Source organism: Phaenicophaeus curvirostris, chromosome 1, assembly GCF_032191515.1.
Source record: "Phaenicophaeus curvirostris isolate KB17595 chromosome 1, BPBGC_Pcur_1.0, whole genome shotgun sequence".
Lineage (NCBI taxonomy): Eukaryota > Metazoa > Chordata > Aves > Cuculiformes > Cuculidae > Phaenicophaeus > Phaenicophaeus curvirostris.
The window spans coordinates 21012879-21030235 of record NC_091392.1 but is presented as its reverse complement, the minus strand read 5'-3'; the positions used below and the strand labels follow the sequence as shown (position 1 = coordinate 21030235).

Genomic DNA, 17357 nt, shown 5'->3' with positions numbered 1-17357 from the left:
TGGAACGGGTCCAGAGGGGGGCTACAAGGATGATCAGAGGGCTGGAGCACCTTCCATACGAGGACAGGCTGAGAGAGTTGGAATGGTTCAGCCTGGAGAAAAGAATGCTCTGAGGAGACCTTATAGTGACCTTCCAGTACCTGAAAGGGCTAAAAGAAAGCTGGGGACGGACTGTTTACAAAGGCTTGTAGTGATAGGACTAGGGGCAATGAGTATAAACTGGAGAGGGGTAGGTTTAGACTAGACATAAGGAAGAATTTCTTCACCATGAGGTTGGTGAGGCGCTGGCACAGGTTGCCCAGGGAAGCTGTGGCTGCCCCATCCCTGGAGGTGTTTAAGGCCAGGTTGGAAGGGGCCTCGGGCAGCCTGATCTAGTGGGAGGTGTCCCTGCTCATGGCAGGGGGCTTGGAACTAGATGATCCTTGAGGTCCCTTCCAACCTAAACTATTCCATGATTCTGTGATTACAAAAGAGACATCTGTTCATCACAGATCATACTTCACACAAGATGTTATCACCTCCAAAGGCTGAACAGCACCTGGAAAAAAAACCGTTCAAAAGAAAACGTGCTATCAGTGGGACATTTTGTCTAACTTTCAAAAATCTGTGATTACTTAGATGAAACTTTACTTTAGCCTGAACCCAAAACAGTCCACCTTGTGTAGCAGTGAGTGCTCGTTGTACCGGCGGGGCTGGAGGCGGGTGGGAGGGAGATGCATGGGGGGACTCCCCTGCGGGAGCCGGGCGGGGGGAAGCGGGGGGCGGGCTATAAGAGCCGTCCCCGCGGCGGGGCGGGATCATCCCGGCCGGAGGCGTCGCGGGGGCGGCAGCGGGAGCCGCGGCAGGTGGCGGGGTCGCTGCGGGGTCGCGGTGCGGACGATCCGCTCGGCTCGGAGGGGGCGAGCCCCGGGCGGGAGGGGAGGCTCGGGGGGTGCTGCGGGGCTGCCCCGGCTCGGCGCTCGCCCGGGGTGGCCGGCAGGAGGATGTCCTGGCTAACGAGGGGCGGCAGATCCAAGGAGAAAGAGGAGCCGGAGGGCTCCCCGAGCCAGGAGGGGAGGGGCGCGCTGGTGCAGGCCATGCTGGAGCACGGCGGGGACCCGTGGGACAGCAAGGTGGTCGGGCAGGAGCCCAGCCTGAAAGCTGCTGAAAGGCACTGGCTGAATTACGTGTCGCTTTACCATCCCAAGGGCGAGAAGAAGTGCTCGGCCCTGCAGTGGCTGCTGTTCAATCTGGCCCGGGCCTTGCAGGCGACGGTGGAGGAGAAGGAGCAGCGCATCCAGAACCTCCAAAACAACCTGCAGGTGGCTCGCAATGAGGTCCTGGCGCTGCGGTGTGACAGCTCGGTGGTGAGCAAGCAGGCAGAGCAGCTCCGCAAGCTGAGGGAAGAGCTGCGGGCTGAGGCTGCCGAGAAGGGGCAGCTGAGGAGGAGGGTGCAGCGCCTGGGCACCCTGCTGTCCCTGGAAAAGGGGTTGGATCGGAGGAAGGCGGCGGCTCTCAGTAAGGCGGACTGGGACCCCGAGGTGTGGGATGAGGACGGCTGGAGTTCGGAGGGGCAGGAAAAGTCGTCGGTGCCGGCGGTGGTTGCTGTGGGTTCGGAGAAGGTGAAGGCAGAGGAGGGAGATAGAGGCCAGGGAGCGGGGGATGCATCTGGGAAAACAAAGGTTTGGAGGAAACAGAAGGAGGGATGGCCCGTGTGGGTTAACCGAATTTGGACCTTGGAGCAGTGCACGCCCTTCACGCACGAGGCGTCAAAGCAAGTGGTGGTGACCATCGGGTTGTCTTGGCCCAAGGTAGGGGCGATCATCAGAGCCCTGCCCACGGAGGAGGTGCTGGGAGGGGAGATCTTGAGGCTGGTAATCAGAAATCTGGGGGAGTACGAGCCTCTCAAAGATAACATGGAGGGGGCGCCTTGGAGAGATGTCCAGGAGGCATCAGCCTACCTGTGTGGCAATGTCTTGCTCCGGGTATTAAAGCAAAGGGAGAAACCAGTGACCCCCGACTTTGACATCTATGGGGTGACCGTGGAGCAGGGGGATGTGGGGGTGCTGGCCTGCCGTGCTCCTGAGTTGCACAAGGGGTTTTTCATCAGCCTGGGGTCTACCTTAATTGGCCGCCCCCTCGGTGAATGCATGGCTACTTTGGAGAACATGGGGACCCTGGTAGAAGCCAAGGGGAAAGGGAAGGCAAAGAAAGATGGGACAGGAGCAAAGAGGAGGAAATACATTCCTAGAGGGACGATTTGGAGATATTTAATAAATGAGGGGGTGAATGAAGGAGAGCTAGATAGTCAGCCCACAGGAGTTTTACTTGCCAAAGTGAAGAAAATCTTTCAGGAAAAGGGGATGAAGCAAGAGGAGATTTGGGAAAAACTGAAACAGATGAATCTATCAGCTTTTCCCACTGTCCCAAGGAGGAAACCGTACCCACCCTTGGGCAACACTAAAGATTAGGAGTCCCAGCTCCTAGTGTCAGTGGGATTAACCTCCACCACACTGACCTGATGTGCAGGGGGAAGAGGTTGCATGGAATTATGTCTGTTGAACATGGGGTGGGAATTTAGTTGCTATAGGATCAGAGACCACACTATTAGTTTATAAGGATCCTCCACTCCCAGCAACATATGTCCAGGTATTGGGAGTGGGAAGGGGAAAAAGGAGGGGAAAAGATGAAGCCCAGTTGTAGGTACAGGAAGATAAACTCGATGGGTGGATAGTTCTGGTAAAAGCGGGGCAAACATTTTAGGAATGAATTTACTGTCTTGGTGCAAGGTAGTTCTGTCCAAGGGAAAAGTGTAATGAAGGAATCATCCCGAAGTCAGTGAAGTGCTGGTCTAAATGTAAAACAGAGCAGAGGTGGTAAATGAATACTGGGAGGTGGTTCCAGCTGGAGACCCCTCTTTGTGTCCCAGTAACCATATGGTACTGAAACACTGGAATGTGGCGAGGAGGCTCAGGGTGTGCAACAAAGGCTTAGTAGATTCAGGTTTAAAATCCCTGTTTTTATGATTTCTGTGGAAGTCTAGGAATGTGGAGTATGTGGATGGTGGAAACCCCTTGCAGTGAATTTTAAATCCACATTGGGTTATGCTTTTGACCCCTGGAATGGGCACCACTTTAGCAGTGGCAAACTGGTTGAGTGGGCCCCTTCAAGAGGTCCAAGGGGGCTTTGTATTGGTTTGTATGTGTCGCCATTGAGAGAACAAACAAGATGGGTAGAGGCAATGACAGCTGTGAGGCTATTGCGATACCACAGTTTGGTGTCTATGTGAAGTATTGAATGGATGTGTCCATCCAATCTTAACTGATGCAGATAAAGGAAATCATTTAACTGACACATCAGTCCAGGAGTTCCCAAGAGGAGTAGGGGGCACATCAGTTAACTCACATTTCCTACAATCCACAGTCCTCAAGGACAGTTAACTTGTCAAAGAAAGGGGGCTGAACTGGAACAGAGCACTTCTAGTTGCGTGCTAGGCCATGGGAGTAAAGAGCTTTTTGGGTACCACTGCAGCTTTTACAGCAGGTCTGTGTCCCTGTCCCGCAGGCGGTCATCCAGCAACCAGCTGTGTGCCTCTGATGCTGATCTTATCCTGGTGCGGGGTTCTGTCGGCAGAGAGCGTGGGCTTATGCTGCCCTCTGGAGTTGCACAGCTCAGGGACAACTTGCTGATAAAAAGCAACATGAAAATGTGGCTCGATTCACAGCCCATGTATGAGGGGGACGCCTAGAGAAAATTTAGGAGTGATTGTGTCTCATGGGTTGTGTTATAAACACACTCTGGAAACCAAAATTCCGAGAGCATAAAATATCTCTTATTGTGAAATAAAGTCAGCAAAGCAAGATACACAGCGCTGGGCGTGTGGCTGAGCCAGGGCTGCATCTAGCCAGAGGCGCCCGGTCCAAGCTCCCCTCCCCTTTTTTACATTTCTTTTTGGTGCAAAAGCAGTTGCTCCTCTGTCCTCCATCAGCAAGTGTTTGGGAGGTCTTGCCACGTGTCTTTTGAGAGGGATTAGCTCAGGCAGTCTGGTTGGTGCTGGCATCACCAAAGAGAGAAGACATTCCACCCCATGGCTTAAGCATTTGTCCTAAACTCAGGTACAGCGATCAGGATCAATACATTTGGATCTCTACCCCTCTCGACCCTCCCCCACGTTCCTTTATTCAAGCCCAAATGAATAGCCTGTTTATTACAATTTCCCCCTCTAATATTTGATCTATTTTTTTGGCTTGAAAATATCTTTTAATAATTTTTAATTCCACCACTTTTCTTCCCACCATTTTTCTAACCCATCCCATGTCTGAACTAGAACATGAACAATCCACTAAGATTTATATAACAATTAGTGAGGTTGAATTTTCCACATACTTCACTTTTGGTTGCCAACATTTAATCCAGGGCTAACTGATTCAGCAAATGGCTATTCTCGTTGAAAAATACAAGTCCCATACCATTCATTGGTAATTCACTGTAATTCACAGATCTAATATAACCCTTCAGAGACTTCCCACCCAATCTTTTGGGGAAGGCTCAGGGTCTAGTTCTGCTTCTCTTATTCTCAATCTCTGGACCCCACTTATTCCAACCATTTAAGTTTCCTTTTAAGACATTGCCAGCAGAACCTCCCCATGATAATTTCCACTGGCTGTGTCTTTTCGGAGCCACTGATCTTTCCCAAAGAGATCTATTTCTTGTGATTCCCTTGGCCATTGTTACCCCATGTTTGTCCCTCTGCAAACATAGCAATTGGTAACACTAAGTGCCTTTGCAATATTTTCCGTGGAGTTAAGTTCGGGGCGACCGTTGGGATTTCGAACTTGGCCTCTGTTTTCAGTTTTTCGTGAAAAGAGTGGAAAACTAGTTCCGTTTCTTTGTTCTGGGGTCTGATCCCCATTCGTCAAATTTATATCCAGTTGTTTCCCCGATTTACTCTTTCTCACTTCTTGTTCCTATACATTCATAATGAGTGTGGTATATCAGGGATTCGGTGACCTTCGACTTGTATTTGTTTCAATTCTCAAACCACTGATGATTGTAAAGAGGAGCATAAATGTCCAGCGACTCATCTCTCCACCCATCTCTTGGCCTGTTAGGTTGCAACGAACAGCTGAGGCAATGATCTTCTTGGAGGCAGAGAATTTTTGCCTGCAGGACTGATAGCTCCTTGATGACAGAGTCAGAGGTTGTAGTTCCGATGGGTTAATTGTCCTAGTGGTCTGGCTCTTTAAGCCTGTTTTCTCTTTTAATAGATTTCTGCTTAAAGCACTTTTTGTACCTTTCAGTGGTCTTTTCCCAATCCTTCTCCAAAACATCCCAAATTTCAGGGATTAATTTATTCCTCCCACACTCAAATTGAATGATATTGGCTCCTCTTTGTTCAGTGTTCCAATTAAGATACTTAAAGCTGGGTGCCAAGTTTGAGTCCCTTCGCCTCCTTGAGGTTCTAAATTCCCACAAATAAGACAAGGTATGTTTGTTCCAGCCCAGGCTGGTGGATGAAACACCTCTGACAAGTGCTGCTCCCAATCAAAGGTTACCACCTGGTCTGAAGGGGTCAGGTAAATCCCCTCATTGTCCCCTCAGGTTCTGGCTCATCCACTGGTCCCTTAACCTGCAAGGCATTAGACCACCCTCGTTCCCTGGTCTGTGCAGCGGATTCTGTAGTCAGGAGAACCTGAAAGGGACCTTCCCATTCTGGCATTAAGAGATTGTTCCTTCCACCCTTTTATCAATACCCAATCCCTTGGGTTTATTGAATGTCCTCCTGTAGGGACTATCCCGATCCCCAGTTGGGTCTGTAAATGTCTTCTCTCAGCAGGTCGTCCTGCTATCTGGCCATGACCGAGTCACAAAAGTGATTTTGAGTAGTTCTCACCCTGCCTCTGACTCTGGGCATGTTCTGTTTCACTCTCTCCAACTGTTCTGTTGGAGTCTCCTCCTTATACTGTTGAATTCCCTACTAGCATTCTGTCCCCTAGGTATGGCTTCTAAATTGTCCCTGCTAAAGGGGCAGCCACAAATCCTATGCCCCCTTCCACCCTAGGGGCCTGTGTGAGGATTGTACCCGTGACCTTGGCATTACCCTATGCCCCCTTCCACCCTACCTGGTGGCCCGTGTGCACAAATTCCCTCAACATCCTCCGTAATGGACTGTCTGGAGGGGAAACGCAGAACTAATTGGCAACAAAGAAGTGGGGGACTATGGTAAATGGGGCCCATTGCCAGGAAATCAAAGAGAATATTTTAACTCAAGTGTAAGTAAGATTAGTTTTCAGGATCAAATGTAGCTTTGGGATCGATAATAGGTGTGGACTGCAGAGAGCCTCAGTGAGAACAGTCTTCGAGATGCTCATCATTGTGTTAAGATGGCATCAGGAATATTTTTAAAGCATCGCAGGTCATAGAATCAGAATCATAGCATCATAGAATAACCAGGTTGGAAGAGACCCACTGGATCATCGAGTCCTGTCAGTGTGTTCTGCTGGCTTCCAGGTGTAACAGTGGTAGACACTCAAAAGCTGTCTGGAGACAGTCCTGGGCAACTGGCTCTAGGTGATCCTGCTCGAGCAGGGGTTTGGACCAGATGATCTCAAGAAGACTCTTCCAACCTCAACCACTGTATGATTCATTCTATGAAAATGGAAGCAGTTTTGAATCTCATACAAGATAAATAGGTAACAAACTTCAGGCAGTTGTTTGGTGCAACAGCAATGATAACTACCTGGGATAACCAAATACAGCACATGGTAAAAACAACTGCCAAGTTAAAAAAACAAACCAACAAACTTCAAAGGACCGAATTAAATAATATCCCTATTGTACTCGAGCTCAATTGTTACCTCTTAATACAGCTTTTTCAATTGCATTAGCTCTGTTCTCATGGGTACAACAAAGTACAACAAGGGAAGTTTCACCAACTGCTCTTGCAAATGGACAACTAAATGAAACTTACTAGTTCTCCACAGTTGTTTGTGGACCACAAGAGGATATTGTCACACATCTGTGGAGCAAGTCAGTGTGGGAATGCCGGTGGTGTTTGGTGACAGTGCAGCCTATGTATGTGTTGCCTTGCCTGTAATGGGATAGTGGAAGGATAACAAGACCTTTGTGACTCCAGGAGAAGATAAAAAGTGTGGCATTACATCCGTTGGCGATACACATTCACTTGCCTGTTCTCAAAAGCAGGGTTTTATGCGAGACCAAAGGACTAATGACGTCTGTGTGGGAGCTGAGAGGCCTCACTAGGATGAGGTGTTTAGGCAATTGATGGTATACAGAAGGGAGCCAAGAAACCAGAAAGCAGACAACAAATTGCAAGCCTGAGGACCATCTTGGCGAGTAAGGAACTGTGGAAGTTGGGACTGAAATTGTGAACTGTACATTGTTGGTATGACATACCTACCCATGGACTGGTTTCCAAAAGCTACTGCTGTTCAGCACTTGCTAATAGTTATGATAGAAATCATGTTATTTTTTATTCTTACCTATATGCTTTGCTTGTTTCAAAAGGAAAGGGTGTGCTCACATGACTAACTGAACATCTTGATGTACATTGCCAGCCTAACAGCTGTGGTGGCTTCCAGTCAGAAGGGATTGAGCTTACGAGCACCCAGAGTGGTCTGAATGTCCTCGGAGGAGGTCAGGCAGACCAGGGGGTTGCTTGTGAGCAAGAGGTCCTACTGGAGTATGTAGCCCCACAGAACTGAGGCCCCAGCAGTGCTGGCGGAAGGATGACAAACAAGTGCCTTTGCTGCTGCTCTCTGGTATCTAAACTGCAAGATAAGGGCCTGCAAGCACTTCATCAGTGTGCATGGGGATCAAGGCTAATATGGAATAGTTGTGTCTGGTAATTTCAGGAGGTAAACTAAACCCAACGGGACAACAATGGAGGAGTTGTGGGGAGCCAGGCTGCCTGCAGTGCTTATCCTTGCCAGTAACACTGCGTAAGGCTGTGACTGCCTGTGTAATTGGAGGGTAGAGAGGCTCTTCAAAGGGATTTGAACAGGCTGGACTGCTGGGCTGAGACCAATGGCATGAGGTTTAACAAGGCCAAGGTCCAGGTCCTGCACTTGGGGAACAACAATCCTGTGCAGTGCTACAGACTAGGAGAAGTCTGTCTAGAAAGCTGCCTGGAGGAGAAGGACCTGGGGGTGTTGGTTGACAGCCGACTGAACATGAGCCAATGGCCGTGAGCCAAGAAGGCCAATGGCATCTTGGCTTGTATCAGAAACGGTGTGACCAGCAGGTCCAGGGAGGTTATTCTGCCTCTGTACTCGGCACTGGTGAGATCGCTCCTTGAATCCTGTGTTCAGTTCTGGGCCCTTTGCTGCAAGGAGGATGTTGAGGCTCCAGAGAAGAGCAACAAAGCTGGTAAAGGGGCTAGAGAACAAGTCTTACGAAAAAGGAACTGGGGTTGTTTAGCCTGGAGAAGAGGAGGCTGAGGGGAGACCTTATTGCTCTCTACAACTACCTGAAAGGAGGGAGCTGGCCTCTTCTCCCAAGTGACGGTACAGGACAAGGGGGAATGGCCTCAAGCTCTGCCAGGGGAGGTTCAGGATGGATGTCAGCAAAACATTTTTCACAGAAAGGGTCATTGGGCCCTGGAACAGGCTACCCAGGGAGGAGTTTGAGTCACCTTTCCTGGAGGTATTTAAAAGATGGGTGGATGAAGTGCTGAGGGACGTGGTTTGGTGGTTGATAGGAATGGCTGGACTCTGTGATGCTGGAGGTCTTTTCCAACCTGGTGATTCTGTGATTCTGTAATGTCAGAAATACCACAGTTAGGTATGGCCACAGCAAAACCAAGACTAATGGAGAAGAAATGATCAGGAGCAGGTTGTTTATTTGGGTGGAGGAAAGGAGGTGGCAAAAAGGTGGGCCCTGATGCTGAAGAATGGAATGTGAGGTATGAAATCCAGTGAAGATGACCAGAGGGCTCCTGCTGATGGTAGGAGTGTGGACACCTACAGCTGACCTGCAGACTCAAGCCCTGGGAGGCTGGAAGGCATTGCCTCGGATAATCTGCTGGACTTACTCCCTCGGGTCTCTGGGGGGATGAAGCTGCACCAAAGGACTTTTACAGTCAGCCCTCAATGACACTTTTCTATGAGACTCAATTTGAGACTGAGAGCTCGTGACTTCAAGCTGTGCCTTACAGTTAGCATAAATATGTAACTTGACCAGTAGTGTGGTACTTAAATTATTGATTATTTTTCTGTTTTTAGTTTCCTTGTAAATAAACAGTGTGCCTCAGTTATGTCTCTGGTAGCTGGTCTGAAGAGGAGAGCCACACCTTGGCACAGTCACAGAACTGTGATCCACGTTGGGGGAGTTCTGCCTGCCACAACTCTTCCTCTAACAGGCCTTGGCATCCCTGAGAGCATGTACAAGACAAGGTCTGATTGCCACATGCCCAGGAATGCCATTATTGGCCTGCCCGTGCACAGAGAGGCAGAAATCCATCTAGGTAGTGTCTGGTCAGAAATTTCTGGTAACAGCAGTGAACCATCAAGGCTACTGCAGCTTCCCCGAGTCCTCCTACTCTGCCCCATGTTAAAGAATGGCACCAAGAGCCTGCCAGGTTGATTGCTGTAAATGTGGTTTCGGTGAGAAGCTCACAGAGCTTCCAGCTGCCTTAGAAGAGCAACAGCCTACCAATAAAACAAACAAAAATATCTTAAACTCTCAGAAAAATGTGAGTAAAGGTCTGCTGAGGTCGGGTCTTACATGATGAGGAAATTAAGACTACCCTTGAAATGTTACAATTGAAGCAATCCATGCTTATTTCAATTGTTTTAAAATCATAATCCTTACAAAAGAGTAAACTTAAGGTGTGCTATCTCCTCAGAGCCTTCTCCAGGCTGGACATTCTTTTCCATAAAGTACCCTAGGAGCAACATAATCATGCTTTTTGGCAGATATTTAAGTGAAGGTTAATACTTTATAGCAGATTCATCAAGAATCTGCCTCTCAAGCATCAATATGGTCACAAGAAGAAAGAGGAATGGGTGTATCCTACAAGACAGTAATTGTCCAGGATGCTCCTGTTTTGTGTCAGTTTGCTTAATACCAGGTTCCACATAGGTGAGTGAAAACCAAACCTCTCCAAGGTATGCACGCTTAACAACTCTGAAGACCAGCCTCAGGGTCCAGTAGACGCCTCCACTTAAAACCAAAGATGGCACCTACACCATCTGCAGTCAGTAGATGGCACTCAGTTATTACTATTACTTGTATTTTCCAGCTAAATCAGAAGGCAAAATAAACCTGCAGCACTGTGTCTCAGCTCCACAGAACTTGGGCTGTAAACATAAGGCAGGAGACAAGATGGGGCTGGAAGCAGGGAGTGGCGTGCAGGGAGGTGGAGGGAAGATGCTTACTGGCAGGTGGTGTATGTGTCAAGCACTGAATGGTCCTGCCAACCCCTGCTACACACACCAGAGACTGAACAAATACTCTTGCGTGCGGGCCCTGAAGATGGCAGCGGGAGAAGTTCAGTTTCTGCAGAGAGACAGTGCCGTAATGATTTCCACGCTCTAATCAAAATGTCACTCTTCATTACTTTCCCTGGTTTGTGAATCATCTGTATAGTCAAAAGCAGGCACATTTTACCACTGAAAGAATGTCACTTAACTGGGAGGAGGCACAACCTACTGAAACTGGGACAAGTTTTTAAAACCTGATTCTTTCCTTGTTCCCTCATGCACCAGTTTTGTTGCATTGGCACCAAGTATCTTGGATGTGAAATCAGTGATGTGCACCTTTTCCCTCCTCTAACACCACTAGAGATTCCCTGTACAGCACTAAATGAACGAACAGACAAAACATCAAGCAAAAGCATTTCCCCACATGGTAGCACAGTCACCCCCAGCATGAAGCTACCCTAGAAGGAGCCAGAGCCATCTGGCAAGACCCAAGGACAAGGTCAAAGGACAATAGAAAAGAGCATGCATGGCCCCAGTTGTCACTTTTTTTCCCTGCTGGGAGTGGGGATAATTCTAGACCCCATCTTTGCTGCTGTTGCCTCCTCAACATATAAAAAGCTTCATTTGCCTCCTGTTAGTAAGACTGGAGCAAATGAAAGGCAAGTGACAAGGGAGGGGATAATTAGAAACCTCCCCATCTCCCCCGCAGCCTCTTCAGCTAGGGTCTGCTGAACAGGACAGCTCCAGCTATTCCCCATTATCCTTCACAGGCAAATGGGCACAGAAGATCTGCTGCTGTAGGGATATGTACAGTAGTTGTATTGTTTTCACCTGAATGGTCAGTAGACTAGTTTCAGCCTTCTATCTCTGGAGCTACATGTGTCCTTAGGTTGAGATCTTCCATGCACATTTCCACAGCCAGCTGAAAGGGCTCAGCATCACACTGAAGTCTGTCCATCAGTCAGAGTTGCAAAAGTGACCCTTCTCCTGCAAATACTTCAAAAAATCCAAATCGCACAAATAAAATCAGCCTCAAAACATTCAATTCTGAAATTAAAGTTTATTTCAGTTTCAGAAACAGGAAGATGCATACATGAGTATTTTAGAGCTACACAAGTGACAGTGTGTTGCTTCTTTTCCATGTGTAGTTCCCACCACCACCTAGCACTCTGAGATAATTCGATATATTTCTCAGTGCCTTTTAGATGTTTTACAATACACAGAGAAAAAAATGCTTCCAGTGGAAATCTGGGCAATATTAATCTGCCTCAAAAATCAATTTTTTAAATTCAATTCAGTATTCAGTATAGAAAAGACACATCATAAACACGACCTAGGGCAGCAATATGCACATAATGCTGGTGAATGACACACTCTGAAAGCAGCAGCTGCCTTCCCCGTGTGAGGGAGCGCCAGCTCTGGCTGCCTGACTGAGCAACGCTTGACAGCACTGGACCAGGCTGCCCAGGGAGCCTGTGGAGTCTCCTTCTCCGGAGATATTCAAAGCCTGCCTGGACCTGTTCCTGTGCAACCTGCTGTTCAGTGAACCCGCTCTGGCATGGGGGTTGGACTAGATCGACTCTAGAGGTCGCTTCCAATCCAACCGTCCTGTGATCCTGTGACAGCTCCTGTGCTGAGCAGCAGCTCATCTAACAGTCCCACAGGCAGTATTTGACTACAGTATTTAATTTTTTTTTCTTCCATCTAAATGCCTAACCCAGCACTTCTTTGCAGACGCAGCTCAAGTGTAACCGAAGGAAACTTTGCCTGATCAACAAAACCAGGACTGTACTTTGCTTTACACACGTACAATCAAAAAGTACGGACCACTTGTTGATAAAGAATACAATCAGCAGACTAGTCAACTGGTATGTTACTGTATGGAACACAGCTTATCATATATATTTACTTTCAGTATGAATACAGGTATGAATATTATTTTTTTTTTAAAAAAGTAATGTGTATCAATTTACCTGTTTCAATTTGAAAGATTACACTCTTTTTGCCACTAACTCAACACCTTTTCGACTTAAAGGGTCTTTAATTCCTATGCAGAGGTCAGCACTGTAACCACAAGTGACTGTGCCTAATGTTAGGCCTGTTTTGAGCGCTTTGCTGGACTGGGACTAAGGCCATCGGCTCCTTCCACAACTGCACACTGGAGAGACGTTAAAAGAAAAGAAACAACAAGTCCGCTCAGCATGTCTAACTCTGAATTCAGGTACTAACATTGAGAAGTCAGTCTTCCTGCATGTTCAGCAGGGCAGGAAAACATCCTTTCCTCTCTTAACCAGTTTCACACAGTAGGTAAAGAAACCAGTTTCCCTACATCAGCACTACACACAGATGCCCCTCAGTGGGAGGTATTTACTCCAACTGACCTTGTTCAGAGAAATGTGTGAAATGGTGAAGTTATCATGTACTAGATCTAGCTAACCAGTGCTTGTTTTCAATAAAAATACTGGTTAATAAGGAAAATAAATGCCTTCAACAGAAATGGTGGTTAAAATATTTTATTTTTATATCATAGAACATACTGCTGTTTCCTTTAAATCACTTTAGAGTAAAGGCACACATTTTAAAAAATACTTCAAATTTACATCACATGTACAAATGCATAAAACAGATGTACATGTCACCAAAAAAATACAATATGGCTTCATAAGGTAGAGGTGGGGCTGGGACAATTCAACACATTTAAATTTTACAGGATGCTGTTAACACTGAAAGGACTGACTAGAACAGAAAAGAATGGACCTAAAACACTGGCTATGTTACATGAACAGTACAACACATTGAATATACAACATTGAGCATTTTCTTAGGGATTCCTAGGACTGCTAGTTCTGCAAATTCATCAGGCTTTCCAGTGCCACCAAATAAGCAGTGCATGCGTATGGTCTGCCAGCTTGCAACAGTGGGAAGATAAATTGCAAATTCTCCATCCACAAACAGGCTCCTTGAGGAATCTGCTGATATGCTTTGTTAAAAAAACGCCAAAACCAAAACAGGATAATGAACGGACAACTTACGTGGTAATCACTTCTGGCAAAAAAGCATGAAACATTAAGTCTGCAAGAATGCTCCATGACAATAATTTAGCGTTAGTCCCGCCCAAGTTTAAGGCTCATATCTAAAATTTTCCTTAGATTTGTTTTCCTTTGTGTAAAATTACCTGAGCACAGATATCAAAGATCTACAGAGCTTTTAAAATATCTGAAGATACCTTAAAAATCTGTAGATAACTTAAAGCAAAACATCAATATATTGAATTCTACCAGCTAAAAATTCTCAAAAAAAAAAAAACAACCAACAAAACAGTATTTTGGTATGTCAGTAAAGCCAGAAGAATGAGCTTAAGCTTTCATCTTTAAAACATGTACATAAAATGTAATATTCAAGCAGGACTGCTTAATTGTAAACAATATATTACACCTTTACAAAAAAAAAAAATCAGGAATCAAAACTCAGGCAGTCACTTCAGTCTTCTATAAATTGTTAACAAATGCTGCTTTTCCTCTTGCTAGAGATGTCTGGTTGTGTCTTAAGCACTGAGAGATGGAAAATAAAAGGACCCACATCCACTGTATTCCGTATTATTGTACACACTTTGTGTCCAAGAAGTGCGAATTGCTGCCACTCTCATTCGCTAAGGTTTATTCCCTGCACAGCTCTATTCCCTGGCCCAGATCCAGAAGAACACCCAGCGTCATCTTTAAGAGCTGCAGGATTGGGTTAGATTTAACCGGTTTAAAGATAACCACACATTTCAATGATTTGCTGCACTGGGACTCCGGAAATTTTCAAAGTGCAAGGCATAAATGCACCAGGTTGCACGGACAGACCAGTCCCCGAAGTCAACGCCACCAGAGAGGAGCATTAGACCCTTAATTTGATTTAAAAAGCTTGACAAAGACAACACTGCACAGAAGACACATGTACATACTTTCAGCAAACAATAGACTGTATGGAAGGACTTCCAACACAAGGCTTTGGAAATACAAACCTACTAAAAGTGGTTTCTTGATTTTATTGAACCAACCAAAACCAACAAAACCACAAAACACATCACTTTTCCCCATCCTGCCTCACACACTGGTTCCCATCTTTCATTTTCAGAAGAAATTAATATAGACAAAAACTTCAGTTTAAGCAATGAGCAACTCTATGCGAGCCTGAGGAGCAAATGGGCCTCTTCTATCCAAATACATCAGGTTAAAACTTTGATATGACAATTACAGGTATTTGAATTGTTGAACTGGGACTAGCTGATGGCAGAGGGTGCTTTACAATCATTGACAATCCTGTATAAAGGGTAAAATAGAAGAATTCCTATGAAATATGAACCCAAGATTAAAAAAAAACAACCCAAAACCAGATGGATGACTGTCCTGGAAAATTAAGAAAGAAAATCACAGCAGTCTGAAGTACCCATAATTCTATGTATAAATAGTATGTAATCCAAATAAAATGCTACAGCTAGTTTGAAAATCTAATTGAACACTGCTTTTCTATTAAATAGATTGAAGTATTTGTCCATGGAGAAATCACACTGATAAATAAAATATTTTCATGTATCAAAAAATGAGGGGCATGTACTATCAATTCCAAACTTCTTGTTTCAATAATGAAAGGCCCGAGAAATAAAAGTAAATGAAACAGTAGTTCTAGTTTCTTAAATTTACAATACTGAATCCAGCAGGATTTGGCTACATAATACAGTTTAAATAAGCTAATCTAAAGGAACAGTGTCCTGTAAACATCTGACAAAAACCACATAGCGTTCTGATGGTGTGGCTATATCTTCTCTATGCAGGAGAAAGATGATTCAACTGGTGGTGGTAACAAAGGATGTAATCTAAAGGCAACGTTCCTGTTCTTCAGTAAGGCTTGTAAAAAATTTTGAGCAGTGTACGTATGACAGCCTGTACAATTCTGAAATTTTTGGAAAGCTCTAAAGTTTAAAAAAAGCCTAAATGTTTTAAGTATAAAACACACACTGAGAAGATGTCCTTCTAAAATATGTGTAAAAGTGTCTGGCACCAGAAATGACCGCTAGGTATTATTATACCCAAGCTAAAAAAAGCAAATAATCTCTCAAGACAAGTGTCCCTGAACTTCAGAGCAGATGCAGCCAATTGGGTTACTTGTGTTGTTCTGTTCCTCTGGAAAAGAAGTCACAAACAGACACTCTTTAAGCTGTCTGTACTACGTCATCAGTAATATATATATATATTATATATATGTATACTGTATATATAATATATATTTGCATACATAATTCTTTCACCTCAATTTGGAATCATGTGGTTTCATGCAACGCACTTAAACCAGGAACCAAACCTATTCATTAGGTCATAGCTGGTGTAACTTTAGTACCAAATCTTTTATTATACAGCAATTCAACGATCTCTGACTAGAATCCTCATCTCACTCTTCTTTCAGTCCAGCTGATGTTTGTTACCTCTATCACCCTTTTTCAGCCACCTTCTTCACACAGCGGCTCCACTCGGTGTCCAATGTGAAGACCTTATTTCTGTCAGCTTCTGCAGATAGCTCTGTGCTGCTGGCATCGAGAGAATAAACTGAACTGTCCTTTGACCTATTCGGTAGCAGCCGTAGCCCATCAGTCCAAAAATGGTTGCTTTTATGACAAATTTGAAAATCTTACTTGAAGCTGATGGAGGAGGCACACTGAAGCAAAAGATAAAACAATGTTAACATCTGCACAGCTGCAAAGAACAGGAATTTTTCAATCAAAACAAAGACTTTTCTCCCCTTCCCCTTACAGCATAGTAGACTTTCAGGTGACAAGTGTCATGAATAATATATTCTTTCACATTGGAGGCCTACATCCAAATTAACCAGCAACAATAATAAGTTATAACAAAGCTTTTAAACTTATGTATGATGCCACATTAATGGCTACTGACTTGCTCATCATCCTACCAAAATAACTAAGACATCAAGACATCTTGAAGAGTACCAGAAGTTAACAGTGTTTGTCAAACTGTTTATACTACTACTAGGCATATCTCTGCACAGAGACAAAAGTCAGAAGAAACAGGACTCAGCCTTAAGCCCAACACCTCTACAGTCACTCACTGTCACTAAGGGTAATGGAGGAAAACAGAGCTTGCATATTCTGAATAATGTGCGTCAGGACCTGGTCAGGCTTGAGCAGCCAGAAGGGATAAGACTGGAGTGAGGCTGACCCCGCACAGATTCGGGGAGGTGTTTCAGCAAGGCGCGCCCCTGAACTCACAGAATCATAGAATAACCAGGTTGGAAGAGACACACCAGATCGAGTCCAACCATTCCTATCAAACACTAAACCATGCCCCTTAGCACCTCGTCCACCCGTGCCTTAAACACCTCCAGGGAAGGCGAATCAACCACCTCCCTGGGCAGCCTGTTCCAGTGCCCAATGACCCTTTCTGTGAAATATTTTTTCCTAATGTCCAGCCTAAACATCCCCTGGCGGAGCTTGAGGCCATTCCCTCTTGTCCTGTCCCCTGTCACTTAGGAGAAGAGGCCAGCACCCTCCTCTCTACAACCTCCTTTCAGGTAGTTAGAGAGAACAATGAGGTCTCCCCTCAGCCTCCTCTTCTCCAGGCTAAACAACCCCAGCTCTCTCGGCCGCTCCTCATAAGGCCTGTTCTCCAGCCCCCTCACCAGCTTTGTTGCTCTTCTCTGGACTCGCTCCAGAGCCTCAACATCCTTCTTGTGGTGAGGGGCCCAGAACTGAACACAGGATTCGAGGAGCGGTCTCACCAGTGCCGAGTACAGAGGGAGAATAACCTCCCTGGACCTGCTGGTCACGCCGTTTCTGATACAAGCCAAGATTCCACTGGCCTTCTTGGCCACCTGGGCACACTGCTGGCTCATGTTCAGTCGGCTGTCAACCAACACCCCCAGGTCCCTCTCCTCCAGGCA

At 45.8% G+C, this 17357-nt stretch overlaps 1 protein-coding gene across 3 annotated transcripts in view; it reads right to left on the bottom strand.

Annotated features, from left to right (window-relative positions):
• Window positions 1-12918: 12918 nt before the first annotated feature.
• Window positions 12919-17357, bottom strand: part of TRABD (TraB domain containing) — a 37182-nt gene continuing 32743 nt past the window's right edge. For all 3 annotated transcript variants that reach the window (XM_069850371.1, XM_069850381.1, XM_069850389.1), the window contains one exon: window positions 12919-16115. In XM_069850371.1, coding sequence (XP_069706472.1) covers window positions 15914-16115 — 202 coding nt within the window. In that variant the 3' untranslated portion in view covers window positions 12919-15913. The remainder of the gene's footprint in view (window positions 16116-17357) is intronic.